Here is a 23,185-nt window from a genome sequence, read left to right on the forward strand (position 1 = left end):
GCATTCAGGGATTAAAACAATGACAGCATTGGGGTATCCCTCTCCTTGGGATATAGATATTCAGGCCTGTCGGTAAAGGCCTGTACTCTAAGACTTTAGGTGTATTCTTATCACTTGGCTAGTTCTAGAGGTATAAAAGAAAGAATCAAAATCACTGTCTGCCGGTGTAAGGGCCTTCTCTCACCGTGACAGTCCGAGGCCCTTTGGCTCAGCAGCAGAGGCAGCCATGAGCTGGGAAGCGACCGGTCACCTCCTCACATCCCAAACTAGTCACATTGAAAGAAGGTGCTATTGGGCTGTTAGGAATACAATCCTGTCCTGATAATGCCTATCGCCTCCAGAGAAAGGGAAGTGCCTAGAAAATGTAAAAGGAAACTTAGTTTGAGAGCATCCTGTCTGGCAAGAACTCACTTATCAATAGCTGGGATGTGAAATCCTCACTTCTATAGTGTTTTGTCATTATAGTTCCCACTTTGCTATTGTTTGTCTGTATAATCTCTGTCTGGTGCTGTGATTGTTCCTGTCTGCTGTATAATTAATTTTGCTGGGTGTAAACTAATTAAGGTGGTGGGATATAATTGGTTACATAATCATGTTACAATATGTTAGGATTGGTTAGTTAAATTTCAGGAAAATGACTGGTTAAGGTATAGCTAAGCAGAACTCAAGTTTTACTATATAGTCTGCAGTCAATCAGGAAGTGGGGGTGTGTGGGGGGTGGGGGAAATGGGAACAGGGAATGGGGGTGGGGAAATTGGAATCAAGTTTGGCTAAGGGCAGGAAAGCGAACAGGGACACAGGTGTAAGGCTCTGTGGTGTCAGAGCTGGGAAGGGGGATACTAAGGAAGGAAACTGGAATCATGCTTGCTGGAAGTTCACCCCAATAAACATTGAATTGTTTGCACCTTTGGAGCTCAGGTATTGTTGCTCTCTGTTCATGCGAGAAGGGCCAGGGAAGTAAGTGGGTGAAGGAATAAGCCCCCTAACACCTCTTGGCTAATAGCCATTGATGGACCTATCGTCCAGGAATTTATCTAGACTGATTTTGAACCCTGTTTTAGTCTTGGCCTTCACAACATCCTCTGGCAAAGAGTTCCACAGGTTGACTGTGTGTTGTGTAAAGAAATACTTCCTTATTTTTGTTTTAAGCCTGCTGCCTATTCGTTTCATATGGTGACCCTTAGTTCTTGTGTTATGAGAGTGAGTAAATAAGACTTCCTTATTTACTTTCTCCACACTGATTTTATAAACCTCTCTCATAACCCCCCTTGGTCATCTCTTTTCCATGCTGAAAAGTTCCAGTCTTTTAATCCCTCCTCATACAGAAGCCGTTCTATCCGCCTAATCATCTTTGTTGCCCTTTTCTGAACCTTTTCCATTTCCAATAGATCTTTTTGGAGATGGAGCCACCAGATCTGCACGCGGTATTCAGGATGTGGGCATCCCATGGGTGTATATAGCAGCAATATGATAGTTTCTGTCTTATTATCTTTCCATTTCCTAAAATTTCCCAGCATTCTGTTCGCTTTTTTGACGGTCGCTGCACATTGAGTGGATATTTTCACTGAACTATCCACAGTGACTCCAGGATCTCTTTCTTGAGTGGTAACAGCTCATTTAGACCCCATCGTTTAGTATGTATAGTTGGTATTATGTTTCCCAGTGTGCATTACTTTGCATTTATCAAGCGTGGCAAATTGCCGGCAGTACTACGATGGGTCTTGCCCTTTCTCTTCTTGGGTGCGGGTTCAGGGCACCGTTTCTTGCCCCTGAACTGGGGTATTAACTGCCCCACTAGTGTCCTAGGGAGGGGAGTGGAGAGAGAGGGACCTGGGCCCACCCTCTACTCTGGGTCCCAGCCCAGGGGCCGTAGGGATAGTGGTAAACCACTAGAACTAGCGGTTCCTTCCTCTGGGCTACTTCCCTCTCCTGCCCTTCAGCTTGTGGGGCTTCCTGCCCTCCCTCCGCACAAACCAGGTGTCCCTTTACCTAAGGTCTTGGTCTTCTTAGCCGACCACAGCACTTCTCCCAACTCTCCTCTGCTTCCCTCCAAACTGCTCTCTGCTCCAACACCAATCCACTCTGCTTCAACTCCTCCTCTTGTCTGATTGAAGCAGGAGGGTTTATCATGTGACTGGCTTCAGGTGCTTTAATTAATTTATAGCAAACTTTCTTCCCTCTACAGGGAATAAGGCTCCCTTCTAACACTCTCCTGCTGCCCTCTGGCCATGCTGTATCACACAACATTGAATTTCATCTGCCATTTTGTTCCCCAATCACCTGGAGATCCTTTTGTAGCTCTTCCCAGTCTGCCTAGGACTTAACTATCTTGAGTAGTTTTGCATCATCTGCAAACTTTGCCCCCTCACTGTTTACCCCGTTTTGCAGATCATGGTTGTGGTTGTTCTGTCTGTGATCATGGTGGCTGTGGCCAAGAACCTGGTCTTTTCCGTCATGTCAATGGGTGGGATGGATGGGTCGGGATGGGGAGATAGATGGGGTGTATGGGGATAGACAGAGAACGAAAGAGGGGATGCATGGGGATGGATAGATAATCGTGGTGTGCCAGCTGTACTGTGGTTGAGATGGAGTACCCCGTTCTGAGAATGGTTGACTCTTCTAAGCGCTCTAAGCTCCTCATGCTTACTTGGAAGGTTTTGAACTTTGGTGTGCCTCCTGGGAACCTGAGATCGGGAAATTCGAGCAAGGGGTTCCCGAGATGCAGCCACGCCCCAAACAAAAACAGCATTTCATAATATCCTCTGGCTTAAATCAACATTTTTTGGTGCGTACATGAGAGACAAACCCAAGTGGATCTCAGTCACTCAGTATTTGTGTGTGATGAGGGGAGGGTGAGATTCCATGGAAATTTTTGAGAAAAATAATTGTGGAATTTTCTGGTGACAAATCAAAGCTCTAAATATTTCAGTTGGGAACTGCCACCAAGCTGCCTTATAGACGTTTTAGTTCAGACACCTCATGTCCCCACCTTTCTTCTACAGGCCTGGCTTCCTGCCTAGACTACATCTCCCATGATGCACCACGGTAGCTCTGCCAGAGGAGAAACTCTGGTGCATCATGGGAGGTGACCTCCCACTAGGAAGCCAAGTCTGCAGGGGAGACTGCAGAGGAGAAGGAAGGTGTGACGCATCCAAACTTCAACTCCCATCCAAACTTCAACTCCCATGAGCCACCTCGGCACCATTTCCAAATAGAAATGCTTGATTTTTTTTCATGAGAAGTTGAAATTTCCCATTGGAAAGCCCAACTAACCTGTGGAACTCATTGCCAGGGGATGTTGTGATGGCCAAAAGTATAACTGGGTTCAGAGGAGAACTGGATAAGTCCGAGGAGGACAGGACCACACTAGCCAAGATGGACGGGGACAAAATCCCATGCTCAAGGTGACCATAAACCTCTGACTGCAAGAAGCCAGGAGTGGAAGACACCTGGATCTCTCCAAAACTGCCCTGTTCTGTTCACTCCCCCTGAAGCAACGGGCAACTGTTGGAAGACAGGATACTGGGCATGATGGACTTTTGGTCTGACCCAATATGGCCACTCTGGCATTATGAAAGAGACGCTTTTCACACACCAAAAAAAGTTTTGGTAAAAACCCTATTTGCCATCAAAACCCAGTTTCAACTGGAGATTTTCACAGGTTCAGGGACATCAGCGCCCTTTCCATCAGCATCCTCTGGTTGTTCTCTGTCCCAGGAAGACTGATGCCAAGAAAAGGAGCTTAGTTACATTTCCTGGAGTGTCCCTCCTCCATGGGTGCATTGCCACATTCACCCCCATTGGCCGGGCTCCAAGCCATGCTCTGCCTTTGCTGCCTAATGAGCGGGTTGATCATTAGCCTGGTGAAGGGTGGGGCTGGCAGTCCTGGCCCCGAGGCAAAGCCCCTGTGACAGGCCAAATTAGCCTATCTAAGAGGTTAAGATTGTCGGGCTCAACGGGTAGTGATCAATGGCTCCATGTCTAGTTGGCAGCCGGTATCAAGTGGAGTGCCCCAAGGGTCGGTCCTGGGGCCGGTTTTGTTCAATATCTTCATAAATGATCTGGAGGATGGTGTGGATTGCACTCTCAGCAAATTTGCGGATGATACTAAACTGGGAGGAGTGGTAGATACGCTGGAGGGGAGGGATAGGATACAGAAGGACCTAGACAAATTGGAGGATTGGGCCAAAAGAAATCTGATGAGGTTCAATAAGGATAAGTGCAGGGTCCTGCACTTAGGATGGAAGAATCCAATGCACCGCTACAGACTAGGGACCGAATGGCTAGGCAGCAGTTCTGCGGAAAAGGACCTAGGGGTGACAGTGGACGAGAAGCTGGATATGAGTCAGCAGTGTGCCCTTGTTGCCAAGAAGGCCAATGGCATTTTGGGATGTATAAGTAGGGGCATAGCGAGCAGATCGAGGGACGTGATCGTTCCCCTCTATTCGACATTGGTGAGGCCTCATCTGGAGTACTGTGTCCAGTTTTGGGCCCCACACTACAAGAAGGATGTGGAAAAATTGGAGAGAGTCCAGCGAAGGGCAAGAAAAATGATTAGGGGTCTAGAACGCATGAGTTATGAGGAGAGGCTGAGGGAGCTGGGATTGTTTAGCCTGCAGAAGAGAAGAATGAGGGGGGATTTGATAGCTGCTTTCAACTACCTGAAAGGGGGTTCCAAAGAGGATGGCTCTAGACTGTTCTCAATGGTAGCAGATGACAGAACGAGGAGTAATGGTCTCAAGTTGCAGTGGGGGAGGTTTAGATTGGATATTAGGAAAAACTTTTTCACTAAGAGGGTGGTGAAACACTGGAATGCGTTACCTAGGGAGGTGGTAGAATCTCCTTCCTTAGAGGTTTTTAAGGTCAGGCTTGACAAAGCCCTGGCTGGGATGATTTAACTGGGAATTGGTCCTGCTTTGAGCAGGGGGTTGGACTAGATGACCTTCTGGGGTCCCTTCCAACCCTGATATTCTATGATTCTATGATTCTAAGAAAAACTCAGCTTAAGAGGAAAGGTGAAAAAACAAACAAACATGTGGGCCTGTGGAGCCTTTAGAAAAGAAGAGTGAGGGAGGGGAGAGACCTGAGAACAGGCTCCAGATATTTTCAAAAGAGGACAGGGATCAATTGTTCTCTGTGGCCACTGAAGGCAGGACAAGGTGCAATGGGGCTAATCTGGAGCAGAGCAAAGTTCAGTTGGGTTTTAGGAGACGCCTTCTCACTCCCGGGGAGCTCAGCTCTGGAACAGGCACCACGGGAGGCCAGAGGGTCCCGTCGCTGGTGGATTTTAAGAACAGGTTGGACAAACACCCATCAGGGACAGTCTAGGTTTACTTGGTCCTGCCTTAGTGCAGGGGGCTGGACTGGATGACCTCTTGGGATCTCTTCCAGCCCTGTGTTTCTATGATGCTATGAATCTAGTGAGTTTATGGAAAATAGATCCTGTCAGACTAGCCTGGTTTCTTTTTTTTTTTTTTTTATGAGATTACAGATTGGGTTACTCAAGGCCATAGTGGTGACCCAATGGACTTAGACGTGGGTTTGACTTGGTCCTGCATGACATTTTGATGTAAAAGCTAGAACGATATAAAATGAACAGGGCACACATTGAATGGATGAAAAACTGGCTAACTGATAAATCTCAAAATGCAACTGTAAATGAGGAATGATCAGCAAACTGGTGTTTTTCTAGTGCAGTCCCTCAGGGACCGGTTCTTGGCCCTACTCTATTTAACATTGTTATCTATGACCTGGAAGAAAACATAAATCACTATTGATAAGATTTGCAGATGACGCAAAACTTGGGGGAGTGGTCAATAATGAAGAGGACGGGACTGATACAGTGTAATCTAGATCTCCTGGTAAAGTTGGCACAAGCCAACAAAATGTTTTTTAACGGGGCTAAATGTAAATGTGCACATCTAGGAACAAAGAAAGTAGGCAAGATACAGAGGATGGGGGACTCCCTGTCCTGGGGAGCAGTGACTCCAAAAAAATTCGGGGGTCATAGCGGGTAATCAGCCAAACGTGAGCTCCCAGCATGACACTGTGGCCAAAAAGGCTAATGCAATCCTGGGCTCTGTAAACTGGGGAATCGCCTCTAGGAGCAGAGAGATGATTTTGTATCTGTATTTGGCCAGGGTGCAACCACCACTGGGATCCCATGTCCCGTTCTGGTGCCCACAGTTCCAGCAGGGCTGTGATTAAATTGGATAGAGGCCAGAGAAGAGCCACAAAAAGGATTAGAAACCCTGCCTTCAAGTGAGAGACTTATAGAATCATAGAATAGAATATCAGGGTTGGAAGGGACCTCAGGAGGTCATCTAGTGAGAGTCCAACCCCCTGCTCAAAGCAGGACCAACCCCAACTAAATCATCCCAGCCAGGGCTTTGTCAACCCTGGAAAGAGATTCCACCACCTCCCTTGGTAACGCATTCCAGTGCTTCACCACCCTCCTAGTGAAATAGTGTTTCCTAATATCCAACCTAGACCTTCCCCACTGCAACGTGAGACCATTACTCCTTGTTCTGTCATCTGCCACCACTGAGAACAGTCTAGATCTATCCTCTTTGGACCCCCCTTTCAGGTAGTTGAAAGCAGCTATCAAATCCCCCCTCATTCTTCTCTTCTGCAGACTAAATAACCCCAGTTCCCTTAGCCTCTCCTCATAAGTCATGTGTACCAGTCCCCTAATCATTTTTGTTGCCCTTCGCTGGACACTTTCCAAATTTTCCACATCCTTCTTGTAGTGTGGGGCCCCAAACTGGACACAGTACTCCAGATGAGGCCTCACCAATGTCAAATAGAAGGGAATGATCACGTCCCTCGATCCGCTGGCAATACCCCTACTTATACAGCCCAAAATGCCACTGGCCTTCTTGGCAATGAGGGCACACTGCTGACTCATATCCAGCTTCTCGTCCACTGTCACCCCTAGGTCCTTTTCTGCAGAACTGCTGCCGAGCCATTCGGTCCCTAGTCTGTAGCGGGGCATGGGGTTCTTCCGTCCTAAGTGCAGGACTCTGCACTTGTCCTTGTTGAACCTCATCAAATTTCTTTTGGCCCCGTCCTCCAATTTGTCTAGGTCCCTCTGTATCCTATCCCTACCCTCCAGCATATCTACCTCTCCTCCCAGTTTAGTGTCATCTGCAAACTTCCTGAGGGTGCAGTCCACGCTAGACTCAGGGAGCTCGATCTATTTAGCTTAACAAAAGAAGGTGAAGGGGTAACTTGATCACAGCCTGTCAGTACCTACGTGGGGAACAAATATTTAACAACGGGCTCTCCAATCTAGCAGAGGCAGGTCTAACCCGAACCGAGGGCTGGGAGTTGAAGCCAGACAAATCCAGACTGGAAAGAGGTGTCGATTTTTAATGGTGAGAGTCATTAACCCTTGGAACAATTTCCCAGGGTCATGGTGTGTTCTCCACCAGTGACAACTGTTAAATCAAGGTTGGCTGTTTCTCTACCGCCTCTGCTCCAGGAATGACGTGGTGGGGGCAGGTCTCCAGCCTGGGCACTCCAGGGGGTCAGACCATATGATAGCATTGGTCCTATCTGGCCTCAGAAGGTACGAATCTAGGAAACCACTGGTGGATGGGGTAGGAGGGGGGAACTAGCAGCTGGATCATGGCAGGTGGTGGGGTGGGGAGACCAGGGCTCTTTGTGTAGACTCGCAGTGGGAACTGCCTTTGTGCCAGCAGAGGATGGGGAGAGCTTGTCACGGGCTGAGATCTGGGACTGGCCACTGGGGAACAGCGGGGCACACCCAGATCCAGGAAAGGCACTTGCAGGGGGAGACATCAAGGGGGCCATGCAGCATTGGGAAGACCCCCCCCCAGCAGCACCCCCACCCCAAGAGGGAGCCTCTGGAGGATTCAGTGGGACCCCCCCTCCCCATCCTCAAATTAGAAGCCAAACGAACTTCAGGGGGCCCAGCAGAGGCTGGCCGCTCACTGAACCCCCCCCCACCACCGGGACTGAGCCCCACTCACCTGATGTGATGCCTGAGCAGGCGAAGTAGAAGAGGAGGAGAAGGGCAGTAAATTTCCTCATCCTTCCCTGCAGAACACTTCGGTGCGGTCTGGAGAAGCAAACGCAGCTGCGGCCAGCTGTCGGTTCAGAGGTCCCTAGGCACGGTTCCGAGAGAAGGCACGGGCAGGGCCACGTTCGGGTGCGGAGCAGAGCCGGCCCTCACCTGCTCACAGCCACACAGGAACTGAACAGAGAGAACAAGACTCGGGAAATATCAGCGGCCCAGAACGAACCTTTGTCCCTTCGCTCACAGTCTGTGAGCTCCCTCAAGGATGTTGCAGAGATAGGACAGGGACAATAACCAGAATGCAGTAGCAAAGGGCAAAGTGAGTAGTGTACCAGGTATTCAGTGGGCAAGCCCCAGGAACAAGGAAGGAGCTGGCTGCAGGGGTTGGGGTGATAAATAGAGGGGGTGTATAGAGATAGATAGATAGATAGATAGATCAACCTCAGGAGGTCATCTAGTCCAACCCCCTGCTCAAAGAAGGACCAATCCCCAATTAAATCATCCCAGCCAGGGCTTTGTCAACCCGGGCCTTAAAAACCTCTAAGGAAGGAGATTCCACCACCTCCCTAGGGAACCCATTCCAGGGCTTTACCACCCTCCTCGTGAAATAGTGTTTCCGAATATCCAACCTAGACCCTCCCCCACTGCAATTTGAGACCATTACTCCTTGTTCTGTCATCTGCCACCACTGAGAACAGTCTAGATCCATCCTCTTTGGAACCCCCTTTCAGGTAGTTGAAAGCAGCTATCAAATCCCCCCTCATTCTTCTCTTCTGCAGACTAAACAATCCCAGTTCCCTCAGCCTCTCCTCATAAGTCATGTGCCCCAGCCCCCTAATCATTTTTGTTGCCCTCCGCTGGACTTTCTCCAATTTGTCCACATCCTTTCTGTAGTGGGGGGCCCAAAACTGGACGCAATACCCCAGCTGTGGCCTCACCAGTGCCGAATAGAGGGGAACAATCACGTCCCTCGATCTGCTGGCAATGCCCCTACGTATACATCGCGAAATGCCATTGGTCTTCTTGGCAATGAGGTGCCAATATTCATATCCAGCTTCTCGTCCACTGTAACCCCTCAGTCCCTTTCTGCAGAACTGCTGCCGAGCCATTCGGTCCCCAGCCTGTTGCCATGCATGGGATTCTCCCGTCCTAAGTGCAGAACTTCAGGGGAGCTGGGGGCAAACTGGGAAGCAGCCAGGGGACAATCCAAGGGCTAGAAACCTGACCTAGGGGAGAAGGTTAAACCTGGACACATTTAGCATGGAGGACGGGGGGACTTGAGCCCAGCCTGGAGGTCGGGGAAGGGCTGATCTGAGGGGACAGGGTCAGTTGTTCTCTGGGGCCCCCAAAGGCAGGACAAGGAGCAAGGGACTTAATCCGGAGCAGGGCCGAGCTTGGTTGGGTTTTAGGAAACGCTTCCTGGCTCTCCAGGGAGCTCGGCTCCAGAACAGGGCAATACGGGGGGGGGGAGGGTCCTGTCCCTGGGGGGTTTTCAGAGCAGGTTGGACAAATGCCCATCAGGGCTGGACTGGGGTTACTGGTCCTGGCTCAGCGCAGGGGGCTAGACCAGATGCCCTCCAGTGGGGATGGGGGGCTGGACCGAATGACTCCTCAAGGTCCCTTGCAGCTCAACCTTCCCATGACTAGGTGTAAATTGTCCCCCACCCTGGTGCTGGCTGAGCATTGGGAGGGGATGGTCTGCTCAGCATCTCCTGCTCCTTGAGGAAGCGGGGCTGCCCAGGAGAGCCAGGGGCTGATAGAGCCTCACACAGACGCCCACTCCATCTACAGAGGTCCAAGCACAGGTCCCGCCTCAGGCCCACGGGGTTCAAGGCCAGAGAACCTCCCCGAGCTGCTCCTGCATCCAGCAGTAGTAGGGCTGTTGTCTGCAAGCTGAGACCAGGGCCTCATCCCGTTAGGTGCTGCCCAGACCCTGACCAAGAGCCAGGCCCCGTGGGGCCAGACACTGCCCAGACCCAGCTGAGATGAGGCCCCAGGGTGTATGGGACGGGACAGTGACACAGGCGGGGCGCTCTGCGTGACTTGGAGCCGGAACATTGCAAGGGGCTTCCAGGGACGAAAAGTCCAGGACAATCCAGCCACCTGCACCATGGATCTTTGGACCGCAATTAGCACCATTGATGTGGGATGCGCTTTGGAGTCTATTTGCGGCACTGTTGCCATCGCAGCGGGGAGGGAGGGGAAGAAACAACCATCATTCAGCCACCATAAAGGCATTGAACCCTGGCTAGTATTCGCTCTTGGTTACGGCCAGGAAACAGCAGGGCCCCTTATCAGCAGCTGGGTTATCAGCACCATGCAGGGCAGTCATAAACCGGTCCAAGGTCTGCCACGTGAGCGGCCTGCTTCCAGGAGGGCAAGGTGGGTCGGGAGCCTCTTCTCGTCCATCTTCGGCCGCTCTGCCAGCCTCGCCTGGGCTCAAAGTCCAGCCCCCTCGGGCCGCACCCAGCGGGCTGGAGATAACGGCTCTACTACTGCTGCCTGCTCTGTCCCTTTTGTCATCCCGGCCCTACTGTGGAGACGGGGGTCCCATGAGATGAACTGTGCCAATGACAGATGTGCCTCTTTTTGGAGGGATAACAGCCCTACTACTGCCGTCAGCTAACACGCTCCCTCCTTTGAGGGATCCAGGTTCAAACCCGGCTCATGGGGGCGTCAGAGTGGCTGGGCCACTCTGTCCATCACACGCTGCCTGGACCTGCCCCGTCGCCGCCAGGGAAGGTAGCAGACATAGGTCAGATAGGATCCTGGCCTCTGACTGCACCCAGGTGCTTCCAGTTCGGGTCTCAAACTGGTCTCTAACAGAGAGCAACTCAAACCATGGGGGAGGAGGGGGGTTATCTCATAGATTTGTGTCGACCCAGGCCAGAGAATTCACCCAGCTCCCCCCGGACCGCGCCCGGCCGCTTGTGCTGGACTAAAGCATCTCCCAGAAGGGACCCGCGACTGCCCCTCGACAGTTCCAGGCAGAGACCAAGTGGCCGTCTCCTAACCCAACGCGTGGGGGCCCTGTTCCTTCTCTGTCCTTCTAGTTTCATTTCTCAAGCCTGGCACCACCCAGGAGTGCAAGTCTCTGACGTCTTCTCATCAGCACCAGGGAGCCAGCCAGTCTCTGTTCTCCATAAACCCTTAATTAACCCTCCCCCTCCTTTCATTCCAGATGAACCAAGTCCCGTATCAGCCGCTCTGGCATCTTGCCCAAATATTTGGCCCGTTTATCCGTGTTAAATATTGGCACAACGCTGGCTCCCTGCCCATCTTTGGGACGGGCAGAGCCCTGGGAACCCACCACAAGTGGGCACGGAGGGGCGGAGCGGACAGGGGGACTGTGCCAAGCTGGCATGTCAGTGTCCCGGGGGCTATTCACTCAAGTGTTTGCCTTCGCACCGCGCCCTCCACCCGGGCCTCCTTTCCCCCCCTTCTTTCTTTCTCTACAAGTTTGTTTTTCACGTGACTCGGCCCCGGGCTCAGGTTGCCACTATCTGCCCCGCTGCTGTCTGACTTGGCAGTCACATGCCGCGATAGCAGGGACATGTGCACCCTTGTCAGGTGTTTGGGCACCACTTCATCAGCTGGCACAAGCCAGCCTTGGGCTGGGCAGACTGGGGCCGACCCATCCCCTCCCAGGTCCCGGGACCGAGCAGCCCAAGCAGCCAGGTTTGGGTACAGGTGCTGTGTGGCCCGGCAGGCACCAGACGCCCCCCGGGGCACAGACATGAGCATGATCTGGGCGGGGGGGACACGCTGCTCTCGCCCCCGAGTCTGCCCTGAATTGGGGGGGGTTCCTACTCCCTGTCTGGGGGTCTGTGGGGGGCATGTGCCTGGAGACACAGTTCCTCACAGGGGAGCCTTAGGTAACAAGCGCCCCATTCTCAAAATAACACCCACCCCCGGGCAAGGAAACCCACTCACGCCTGGCATTTTCTCACCGCTTTATTTCCCCTCTGAGAATCACAACAGCAGAGCTTAATTTCTTACACTTACATTATTTCAGTCCGCAGGGGCTGTCGGGGAGCAAAATCCGGGGGGGGTGTGTCCTGTCTTGGGGGGGTCTGTCATGAGGAGAGGCAGCCCCCTCCCGGGGGTGGGGAAATCTGATCCAGGGGCGTCCCCCTGCAGAGCAATGAACCTGGCCAATGCCTTTTGCCTTGCTCTGCTCTAGCGTGGCTTCTTCCCCTGGACGCCTGGGTCCCCTGTCTTCACTGAGAACCCCCTCCCAGCTGGAAATGGGCCATCCTCACTTCCTCTGGATGCCTGGGTCCCCTGGCCTCACCCCTTGGGAACGCAGCCCCCATTCCCCCTACCTCCATCCCACCCCTGTTTGCTCAGGGCAAAGGAAACAATTGGAAATCAACAACACCCCCACCCCAGAAATTGCCAGCAGAGGGGCTTGGTGCCAGCCAGCACCTTCCTGGCCTGCCCATTCTTCCTCTTTGACAAACGATCTGCTGAACCCGCTGTGCAAACAACCTCAGTGCGGCCAGCCAGGGCCTGGGAAAGCTCCACCCGTGCACCTGGCACCTGGCTGCCAAAGAGGAACACCCCGCCCCCAGACACAGGCAGAGTTGGGGACGCTACCAACTCCTGCCCCACTGCCCAGACCCCATGGCCCAGTGCCCAGTGTCCCACTACCACCAACAGCAGCACTGCTTGGTGCCTGCCAGTCCCCGGGAGCTCAGCAGTGTCCAGTCCCGGATCCGCTGCGTCCCTGTCCCACGGGAGGGTCTTGGCAGCAGAGAGTGACTGGCCTGGTGGTGGCTCTGGGTTCACGTCTGGCCTGGGCCCCCCGGCCTCAGCTCCGCAGGTCTGACGGGTGCAGATCCCCGGGGAGCAGCCTCCTCCAACAGCTACGGCCGCTGGATCAGTCCTGGATGTCGCAGGCCAGACCAGCTGCCGGGACTCAGATACGGGTCACCTGGGGCCGGGCAATTTGCGTCTGGGGGAAGCAGAGCCAGCCTGGGTCAGGCAATGCGGAGAGCCCAATGCCCCTCACCCCCGACCCGCAGCTAGGGTGACCAGGTGTCCAGTTTCTGACCGGAACACCCGGTCAGAAAGGGACCCTGGTAGCTCCAGTCAGTAGGTGCTGCAGGACTAAGGCAGGTGAGTCCCTACTTCTCCTGGAACAGTGCTGCGCCCTGGAAGCAGCCAGCAGGTCCAGCTCCTAGGCGGGGGTGCCACAGGGCTCCACAAGCTGCCCCCGCCCCGAGCACTGGCTTTGCACTCCCATTGGCCCAGAACCATGGCCAATGGGAGCTGCAGGGGCGGTGGCTGTGGGTGAAAGCAGCATGCAGAGCCACCTGCCACACCTCTGCCTAGGAGCCGGACCTGCTGCTGGCCGCTTCTGGGGTGCAGTGCAGAGTCAGGACAGGCAGGAAGCCTGCCTTAGTCCCCACACTGCACCGCTGATTGGGAGCTGCTGGAGGTAAGCCCATGCCCCAACCCCCTACCCTGAGCCACTCCCAAACCCAGAGCCCCCTCCTGCACCCCAAACTTCTCATCCCCAGCCCCATCCCAGAGCCTGCACCCCCAGTTGGAGCCCTCACCTCCCCAGCATCTCAACCCCCTGCCCCATCCCAGTGCTCCCTCCCACACCCTGAACCCCTCTGCCCCACCCCCTAGCCTGGAGCTCTCTCCTGAACTCCACAACCCTCATCCACAGTCCCACCCCAGACCCTGCACTCACTTCCTCCTGCACCCCAATTTCCTGCCCCAGCCCACTGAAAGTGTGTGAGGGTGGGGGAGAGTGAGCCACTGAGGAAGAGAGGGAATGTAGTGAGCAGGGGGCGGGGCCTTGGGGAAGGGGGGGGCCAGGGAAGGGGTGGGGCTAAGGTGTTCATTTTGTGCAATTAGAAAGTTGGCAACCCGACCCACAGCCCCTGCTAGCCCAGCCCTGGGCTCCCCCCAGCTCTGCCAATGGTCAGGTACCTGCAGAGATGTGTCTACTTTGTCCAGGGAAGGCCGGAAGGACGAGGAGACTCTGTGGCTGCCAGTGCCTCCCTCAGTCCCTGCAAGAGGCCCCAGAACGGGATGAGCAGCTACCATTTGGGGGGCCAGTTTCCTCCACCCTCGGCTATCCCAGCACTGCTGCCCCTGCCCCACTGCACCCTGGTCCCCTGACCCCACCCTGCCATGCACTTTCTCCTGCCCCCATTCCATCCCCTCCCTTTCCCAGCCCCCCTGCTCCACCCCCGCCGGCTAGGGTTGCCCCAGAATCAGCCCTTTGTGGCAGGATCGGCCCCGGGCACCCGCTGCACCTGGCCAGTACCTTGGGTTCAGGCTCCTCCCAGATCTCCCAGTTATTTGTGCCTCGGAGGTGGCAGCCAAACCCCTTGCCCAGCCAGCCCCCTTCCACCCAGACCCTCTCCCAGCGCCCACCGCTCAGCACCCCTACAGAGCACGAAGGAGCCAGGCCAGCAGAGTGGAGAGGGGAGGCTGAGGTCAGCCTGGCTCACTGAGGCCCAGAGCCAGGGGACGTGGCTACACACCTGGGATGTTACCAGTCCAGCTGGGTGCAGTCGGGGTCCTGGCAGTGATTCCCTGGGGTGGCGCATTCCACTCCCACTCCTCGTTGTTGTACCACTTCTCCTGACTCTCCTCCAGGTCCGCCACACTGCAGAGAGAGCAGCCATACCGCCCGTCAGCCCCAAGGCCCAGCCCCCCGCAGCCCTCGGCATGTGCACTCCGGGGGGACCGGCTGCCACATACCCACCTCCAATTTCCATCCCCCCCAAATGTCTCAAATTCTCTGGTTTCAAAACCGGCCAGAGCCTGGCGCAGCCTGTCCTCGGTACAACCCCAGCACGGCCTGGCGCACAAAGCCTGTCCGAGAGGATCGGCCTCTGGACTCGCCCCAAGCCACGCGGTCTGCAGCAAAACTGTGGCGAGAACCCAGGAGTCCTGAGTCTCAGCTCGGGGCCCTGGCTCCCCCAGCTCAGGGCAAATCCCTCCTCTCCCATGCCTCAGTTTCCCACTCCATGAAATCCTTCCCTACCTGACGGGGGCGGGGCAGGGGGAGAGACTAAAATCTATTGGTGACTCCGTGGAGCCACCCAGATGCCACAGTGATGAGGCCAAGAAAAGGTCACAGATTCATAGAATCATAGACGATCAGGGTTGGAAGGGACCACAGGAGGTCATCTAGTCCAACCCCCTGCTCAAAGCAGGACCAATCCCCAACTAAATCATCCCAGCCAGGGCTTTGTCAAGCCCAAGCTTAAAAACGTCTAAGGAAGGAGATTCAGAGCATTCAAGGCCAGGAAGGACCATGAGTCTGAGCGTCTGTTTAGCCCGGGCCAGCAAATCTCACCCACTCAGAGAGCTGCGTCTTCCAACCACCTCTGGAGAGACTGGCCCCTCCGTTCCCCTGGCCCTGTCGGCCGCCCTGCTCCTCACCCCGGCCAGCTTGAGATCCTCTCTCTTGGGCGTGGCTGGACGTTGGGGTCTGACCCGTGCCTGACCCCAGGGTGTGACGAACATGGGCGTTCTCTGCAATATCATTCTGAACACTCTGCAGGACTCGGCGCCTGTGCCCCTGTCATCGCCCCCCCGGGGGGAGGGTTTGCATTCGACACACCTGCCCCCGCTGGCTCTCAAGGCAGCAACAGTCCTAGGCTCACCGGAAAGACCAGACCCCTCTCTGGCCCTCTGTCCTTCCCAGTGCAGATTATCTGGGGCAGAGGGGGTTGACAAAATTGGATTTTGGGGGGGTCAAAAAACACTCATTTCTCAAAACGGGGCATAGGAAAGCCTCAGGCATCCATGCAGTTTTTTACTTTGGGGGGGAAAAAAGGGTTTGAAATTGTACTGCCCCAGTTTGCCATTTTCCAAAAGAAACCAACGAACTAAAAAAAGGATCAAGTTTTCCGGTTCCCAACTTTTCATGGGGATGTTTCAAAGACCGAAAATGGTTGAAACCGAACTATCCCAAACTGAAATTTCGGGGGGTGGTATTTTCAGTTCAGGGAATTTTCTGAGGTTTCCATCAAGTAGGGGCAGAGAGGTAGTTTTCCCTCTGTGCCTAGCCTGGGTGCGACCATGGCTGAAATCAGTGTCTCAGTTTCCCCTTCTATGAAATCCTTCCCTACCTGACTGTGGCAGGGGAAAGGAAGGGAAAAGACCAAAATCCATGAATCTGAGCATCTGTTGCCCGTTCTAGCACCCACAGTTCCAGCCAGATGGTGATTAAATCACAGAGGGGTCAGAGAAGAGTCATGAGAAGAATTAAAAACCTTGCTTTCGAGTGACAGACTCCAGGAGCTCTGTCTATTTGTTCTCCTTAACCTCTCTGAACAAGACAAGAGGCAATGGGCTTAAATTGCAGCAAGGGAGTGTGACGCTGCACTCCATATGATTTTAAGAAAATATGCTAATGAGTGTGAATATAATGTCACTGGAATATGCTTCATGCAAAAGGTCTCTTGTGAGGTTTCATGACAAAGCTTATAATCTACGGAGTGTGGTCATCCTATTTGTATGAATGTATCACTCTTGTATCTGAAACTAGAAATATGAAATATAACTCTGAGGGCCTATTGTAATTATGCAAAATGTGGGCCATTAATGGTGGTTTGGAATCTTGATGGCGCCCATCAACTAGGACAATTGGTTGTAAATGGCTCTGTTTTCAGGCAGGCCTTCCTGTGAGCCAGACCAGGAAGAATGGAGGCTTAGGGGACTCATAGGATATGTGACCATAACACCTAGTACTGGAATCCATCTTAAACATAATGCTTTTCCATTTAGAAGGAGGGGTGGGGCCCCAGAGAGACAAAAGATTCCCGCCCTGTGCCAAAGCTATAAAAGTGAGAGGAACAGAACAAAGGGGGCTGCAGTCATGAGAAATCCCCTAGTTACCACTTGAGCTGGAACAAGGGCTGTACCAGGGGAAAGGATCGGGCCCAGACTAGAAAGGAGTCTAGCCTGTGAAAGAAGCTTATTGGAACTATATTAGGCTTAGACTTGCGTGTTTTTGTTTTATTTTGCTTGGTAATTTACTTTGTTCTGTCTGTTATTACTTGGAACCATTTAAATCCTACTTGTTACTAATTAATTAACCCAGAACAAGTCATTAATACCTGGGGGAGCAAACAGCTGTGCATATCTCTCTATCAGTGTTATAGAGGGCGGACAATTTATGAGTTTAAGCTTTATACAGAGTAAAACGGATTGACTTGGGGTTTGGGTCCCACTGGGAGCTGGGTGTCTGGGTGCTAGAGACAGGAGCACTTCTTAAGCTGTTTTCAGTTAAGTCTGCAGCTTTTGGGGGACGTGGCTCAGACCTGGGTCTGTGTTTGCAGCAGGCTGGCATTTCTGGCTCAACAAGACAGGGTATGGAAGTCCCAAGCTGGCAGGGAAAATGGGATCAGAGGTAGTCTCATGACATCAGGTGGCAGTCCCGAGGGGGGTCTCTGTGACCAAACCCATCACAAGGAGGTTTAAATTGACATCAGGAAACACTTCCTAACTGTCAGGGTGGTTAAGCCCTGGAATAAATTGCCCAGTGAAGTGGTGGAATCGCTGTCCTTGGAGGTTATTAAGAGCAGGTCAGACAAACCCCTGTCCAGGATGGGTTAGATCCCACCATGCTGTGCCTCCCCAGGCCCCGCCTGCCCCAGGCCCTCCCCCCCGTACCTGTGCTTGCCACTCCAGTGCCGACGCCAGCCAAGGCAGATGGCCAGGACAAGAATCACCAGCAGCAGCACGACCAGGCCGAGCGCCACCCCCACTGCTACGCCCACCTTGCTCACGACTTGTTCGCAGTGACTGCCCGTGAACCAGTACCAATCTGAGTGCTGGCAGCTGCCAAGAGAGGGGGAGGCCATCAGGAGTGTGACGCAGTGAGGACACCTGGGTTCTCTCCCTGGCTCTGGGAGGGGAGCGGGGGCTGATGGGTCAGAGACAAGGGGCTGGGAACCAGGAGTCCTGAGTTCTCTCCCCAGCTCGGAGAGGGGAGTGGGGGCTGGTGAGTTAGAGAAGGGACGGCTGGGAGTCGGGACTCCTGGGTTCTCTCCCCAGCTCTGGGAGGGGAGAGGGATCTCATGGGTTAGAGCAGGGGTAGGGGTTTCCGATGTCAGAAGTGTGGGAAAGGGACAGCAAGGGACAGTCCCAGCCCCAGTACTGAGGCTCAGGCCTGACCCAAGTCTGCCCAATGCTCCCCAGGAGCAAATGCTGAAGAGGGGGGTGACCAGCCCTGTGCCCCAGTGACCCCCCTCCCATTTTTTGCTGCTCCAGAGTGTGGTGTTCTGACCAGCTGCGGGTTCCTTTCACCCAGGTGTTGCAGCCGGCCTCCATCCCCCTCCCCAGCCACAGTTGAGTTCCCCACACCTCCACCCCGGGCGGTGACACTCACTAGCAGGTGGGTCCCCCCAGCTGGATGTAGCAGTACCCCCGGCCGTTGCAGGCATAGGTGTCGGGGTGGTGGATGCTGCAGTTGGAGACGCACATCAGCTGCCCCAAGACATTGACGGGCAGGAAGTATTTCTGGTAGGACTGGCTGATGGTCGAGTTGTTCAGACACACACCTGGGGAGACAGGGCCAGAGCAGGTAAGCACGGGAATCCCCCCAGTTCCAGCTGGGCCAGCCCCAGAACCGCCCTGCAGGAAAACACGCTGGGGCTCTGGTTCCATCCTGAGGTCTCCAGTCCCCCCCCCTACTGCCCCCCAAGAGCCAGCAGGAGTAGATACCGGCCTTCCCAGGATGCTGGAGGCAGCGGGACCACCCGTTCTGGGTCTCCCGCACTGGGATTCTTTTTCTTGAACATCCTCCCTGTATAAAATGTCACCCCTTGACCTTTCCTCCCAGTGCAACATATTTCCATTTCCCCCCAGTTATGTGAAATTTTGTATGGGATGGGATTTCCATTTTCCGGCCAATGCTACTTGGCCTCAGGCAGACCTTGGGGCAGCAAGTTCCCCTGGTTGTCATCAGTTGGGAATTTGCTGCCTATGTCAGTGTTAACACACAAACAAGGGGGCATCTGACATCCGCATTTGTCCGTTCTCTTTAGAGGCCGGCGGAATGCCCCGAACAGCCAACAACAATTGGTCTTCATTTTCCTTCCTGGTTTGAAAATCTCTCGGCCGAATTTCCCATCCTGGCTGCTCTGTGCTGTTCGTGACTCCATAGGCTTCGATCGCAGCTCCATTCCCAGTGAGATGGCCGGACGCCAAAGTGAGACAAGGGGACCCTGGAAACGGGGCACCACGTCTGTGACGCTGGGGGCTGATTAACCAGGGGAATCAACTCACTAGTCCCAGTGGTGGAGCCTCCGCCCCTTGGGGGGGCGCAGTCTGACCCGCAAAGGCCCAGGCTTCCGGCAGTGCTGGTAACAAAGCGGGGGACGAATTTCCCAGGGGCCGTGCTGGAGTCTCCACCCATGTTACAGCAAAGGAAAGAGGTTTTTCTAACAGACCTGGGAATTACTCTGGAGGCAGGTATCTGGGGATCAGGCCAGATGGTCCCCGCCCCACCGCCTCTCCAAGACTGCATCTCACCTGCCATCATCAGGGGGACCGTGTTGACGTGCGTTGCGTTGGCTTTGAAGCACAATTCCTGCGACTCAGCTGAAAGAGAAGATCCAGGCCCGTAAGTGGCGCCCCTCGGCATGGACCCTGGTGGCTTTCCGCCTGGGGATAGGGGTGGGGAGCAGCGAGGACCCCAGGGCTGGGCCAGCAGCCATGCCGCTGGAGCTCTGGGAGCAGGCGGGTGTGAACTATAGGGGTGCCACGAGCGCTGGTCCTGGGGGGCCCATGTCTGCGCAGGGGGGCAGGCCCAGTTGGAGGCCGAGTGGGAGAAGGGGCTAGCCACTCTGCGGGACAGATGCAGCGGAGTGAGAGGGGTCTCCGTCATCACCCCAGGGGGGGCTCTAGAGACCCCCTAGGCTGGCTGGCGCCTCCTGAGAGCCCAAGACAGATGCAGGAAACACAGCAAGGACAGCATGCAAGGCTCTGCAGGGAAGGGATGAGATGCCGGGTCTGCGGCTGGCACCTTGCAGCGACCCCAAAAGCTGGATGGCCAGCACTGGGCCAGCGAAAGGGGAGCCGGCTGGCCAGGCAAGGTGCGGTACAGACCTGGAGAGGTGCTGGTCGAGCTACTGGTGCAATTCGTGGCTTTGAGCCGTGCACTGACGTTGGCCACAGCCTGGGTGTACACACTGGCATAGCTGGCATAGGGCACGTCCAGGACCACGTGCTGATCCACCACCACGCTGCCCTTGCTGTGTGAGGAGAACGAGAGGAGAAAACTCATCAGGTAGCCACCGGATGAAACCCCGCCCAACCCCAGGGTTGCCAGGCGTCTGGGTTCCAACAGGAAGGCCTGGTCGAAAGGGGACCCTGGCAGCTCCGGTTGGCACCGCCGACCACTTAGTGAAACGTCGGCTCGGCGGTGTAGTGTTGGTAAGGCAGGCTAGTCCCTGCCTGCCCTGGGGCACCGCACTGCTCCCAGAAGCTGCCGCCAGGTCCCTGCAGCCCCATGGCACATGGGCGGTCAGTGAGGCTCCATGCACTGGCCTCGCGCCTGCAGGCATCACCTCCACAGCTCTCATTGTTGGAGGTTCCTGGCCAATGGGAGTTGGGGAGCCAGGCCTCGGGGTGCAGACTGAGCGTGGAGCCTCACTGGCTGCCCATGTGCCTAGCGGCTGCAGGGACATGGTCACAACTTCCTGGAAACAGTGGCAAGTGCCACAGGGACCCCCCACCCTGAACCCATCCTGCACACGAACTCCCTGCACCAGCCCGGGGGGGTTGGTATTGTGAGACTAGAAAGTTGGCGACCCTTTCCCCCACCCCCGTCATGGGGCCCAGGCCCCACACCTCACCTCAGCTGGATCACCTCGATGCTGAGGAACCCAGGCACCGTCTCCCTGTAGATCGGGTCCATCTGCAAGAGAGCGGGCTCAGCACGGTGGGCGCAAAGTGCTCCCCCTACTCCATGGAGCCCTGGCCCCCTTCCCTGCGCTCCGCACAGACCTGCCCTGCTGCAGCAGCTGTCCCCCGCTCAGCAGAGACCCTGCTCCCCCAGACCAGTGGGATGCTCCTTCCTCCAGACTGCCTTGGACCTTCCACGGCTCAACCCAGCCCCAGGGACCATCCCCCACCTGCCAAAGCCCCAAACTTCCCATAATGCATTGCATCGGGCCCCTGCCCCTAGGAGACACCGCGACTCTGTGCAATGGGGCACTGCCTCCACAGACCCTGCAATCTAACCCCTCACCGGCGTGCCAGACCCCAGCTCTGCCCCCACTACAGCAGTTCCCCATTCACCCACAGCTCCACACGTTCCCCCCAGCCCTCCTGAGTCCGGTCTCCCTCACCCGGGTACGGAAGATTTCCACAAACACTTTGAACGCTGTGGACGTTGGATCCTCCATGCTTTCGGAGAAGTTCATGTTCGTCACCACCACGGTGACATTGATCTCCGCCTTCACCACATCTGCAAATGGGAAACAAAGTGCAGCTTTGGCAGCCCGAGCGCTCACGAGCTGGGGAGGATGAGCGCTGACTCGCCAGGCTGGGTTTAAACACCACGAGATAGGGGCAGGGGTAATTAAAGAGCCAAATGAGTTTGGCTCCTCTTCTGAGCCTCTAAAGTAGGTCCATCATTGGAGAATCCAGGAACGGCAGGCTGGAAAGGACTCCGAGTTCAGATCCATACGCTAAGCCAGGACCAGTAACCCCAGCCCAGCCCTGACGGGTGTTTGTCCAACCTGCTTTGAGAAGCCTCCAGAGATGGGACCCGCCCGTGGCACCTGTTCTGGAGCCGAGCTACCCTGAGAGCCAGGAAGTGTTTTCTAAAACCCAACTAAGCTTGACCCTGCTCCGGATTAAGCCCCTTGGTCCTTCTCCTGCTTTCGGGGGCCCCGGAGAACAACTGACCCTCTACGCTCAGACCAGCCCTTTCCTGACCTGCAGGCCGGGCTCAAGTCCCCACCGTCCTCCACACTAACCATGCCCAAGTTGAACCTCACCCCCTAGGTCGGGTTTCTAGCCCTCGGATCGTCCTCTGCATGGCCACTCCCCCATTTCCCCCAGCTCCCCTAATGCTCCCAGAGCTGGCCACAGCACCCTAGCTCGGGGCTTCCAGAGCCAACAGATCAGGATGACCCCCTCCCCTGTTAACATACCCTGGGTTGATATTAGCCGTTTTTGCACCCGTCTCACATTTGCTTGTGCGATGCTCTTGCAAAAAAGGCTAGTGTCAGTCACAGGCCGCAGGAACAAACAACCCGGTAAAGCCACCAGGGTTGCCGATGCAGCCAACGGCACCGTGAGCCCGGAATAGGGGCTCAGGAACCAAACCCTTGGGAACAAGCCGCTCTGCGAGAATGGGTACCCAAAAGGCTCAGGGACTGACAGTCCAACAGGGACCCACAGAGCGATGGGGGAGGCCAGAGCCACTCACCGATGTTGATGTTGTTCATCACCGTTTCGCACCGCTCCCCTGTAAATCCCGAAAGGCAGAGACACTTGTTCGCAAGGGGCGTCCCTCCATTCTGGCACCTCAGGGGCTCCAGCGTGGTGGCGGGAACTTCAGGGGAGAAAAGAGAGAAATGGGACTGAATGAGGACACACACCTGAAAGGGACCCCTCGCCCGGCACTGAGATGCGGCCACCTCTGGGGTGAGCGTGGGAAATGGTAATGGTTTGCCACAAGTTTCTAGCCAGGAATTAACTTCACATCCCAGTTAGCCACTGATGTGGATGATGTGATTTTTGTGTGTGACAGTAGCCCCTGCATGCCCCAAACCGTAAGGAGGGCCCCATCGTGCTGGGCACTGCACCTGCCCCGACTGAGATCAGGGACCCCACGGTGCTGGTCAGTGGCTGAGCCAGGAATAGAGTCTACGGTTCCCAGTCTGCCGCCCCTACCTTCCTCGTGGAACCCTGCTCCCCATAGAAACCCACAACTCACCCGCAGTGGTTGTGGTGCCAGTGGGGTTTGTGGGGTGGCTGCTGGTCCCTGGGATTTTGGTTGGCACAGTCACGGAAGTACTTGTGCTGCTAGACTGCGTCTGAGTCACAAGGCTGGTCACGGTGCCGGGTTTCCTCGTGGGAACCGAAGAACCTGTCGAGACGGAAAGAGGAGGCGCCATGGACCTTGTAGAAGACACGTGACTTGTTGCT

General features: G+C 55.0%; 1 protein-coding gene across 1 annotated transcript; it reads right to left on the bottom strand.

Moving 5' to 3' along the window:
- Positions 1 to 12,319: 12,319 nt before the first annotated feature.
- LOC125628524 (mucin-3A) lies at positions 12,320 to 23,180 on the bottom strand. The gene is made up of 11 exons (XM_075123819.1): positions 22,974 to 23,180; positions 22,464 to 22,589; positions 21,376 to 21,494; positions 20,881 to 20,942; positions 20,132 to 20,277; positions 19,556 to 19,624; positions 18,411 to 18,582; positions 17,693 to 17,860; positions 14,548 to 14,672; positions 13,988 to 14,067; positions 12,320 to 12,998 (listed from the first exon to the last, which is right to left on the bottom strand). The coding sequence occupies exons 1-11, from the start codon at positions 23,152 to 23,154 to the stop codon at positions 12,963 to 12,965; spliced, it is 1,284 nt and encodes a 427-aa protein (XP_074979920.1). The 5' UTR covers positions 23,155 to 23,180; the 3' UTR covers positions 12,320 to 12,962.
- Between the last annotated feature and the right edge of the window lie 5 nt (positions 23,181 to 23,185).

The sequence above is a fragment of the Caretta caretta genome, chromosome 28 (assembly GCF_965140235.1).
Source record: "Caretta caretta isolate rCarCar2 chromosome 28, rCarCar1.hap1, whole genome shotgun sequence".
Taxonomy (NCBI): Eukaryota; Metazoa; Chordata; order Testudines; family Cheloniidae; genus Caretta; species Caretta caretta.

What these genes read in the sequence shown, in the direction of transcription:
- LOC125628524 (XM_075123819.1), bottom strand. Translation starts at nt 23,154, where the DNA reads ATGGCGCCTCCTCTTTCCGTCTCGACAGGTTCTTCGGTTCCCACGAGG. An exon ending in GGTCCCCCTGATGATGGCAG is followed by an intron (nt 18,583 to 19,555) that starts GTGAGATGCAGT and finishes CTGTCTCCCCAG; the next exon opens with GTGTGTGTCTGAACAACTCG. An exon ending in CACTGGAGTGGCAAGCACAG is followed by an intron (nt 14,673 to 17,692) that starts GTACGGGGGGGA and finishes CTCTCTCTGCAG; the next exon opens with TGTGGCGGACCTGGAGGAGA.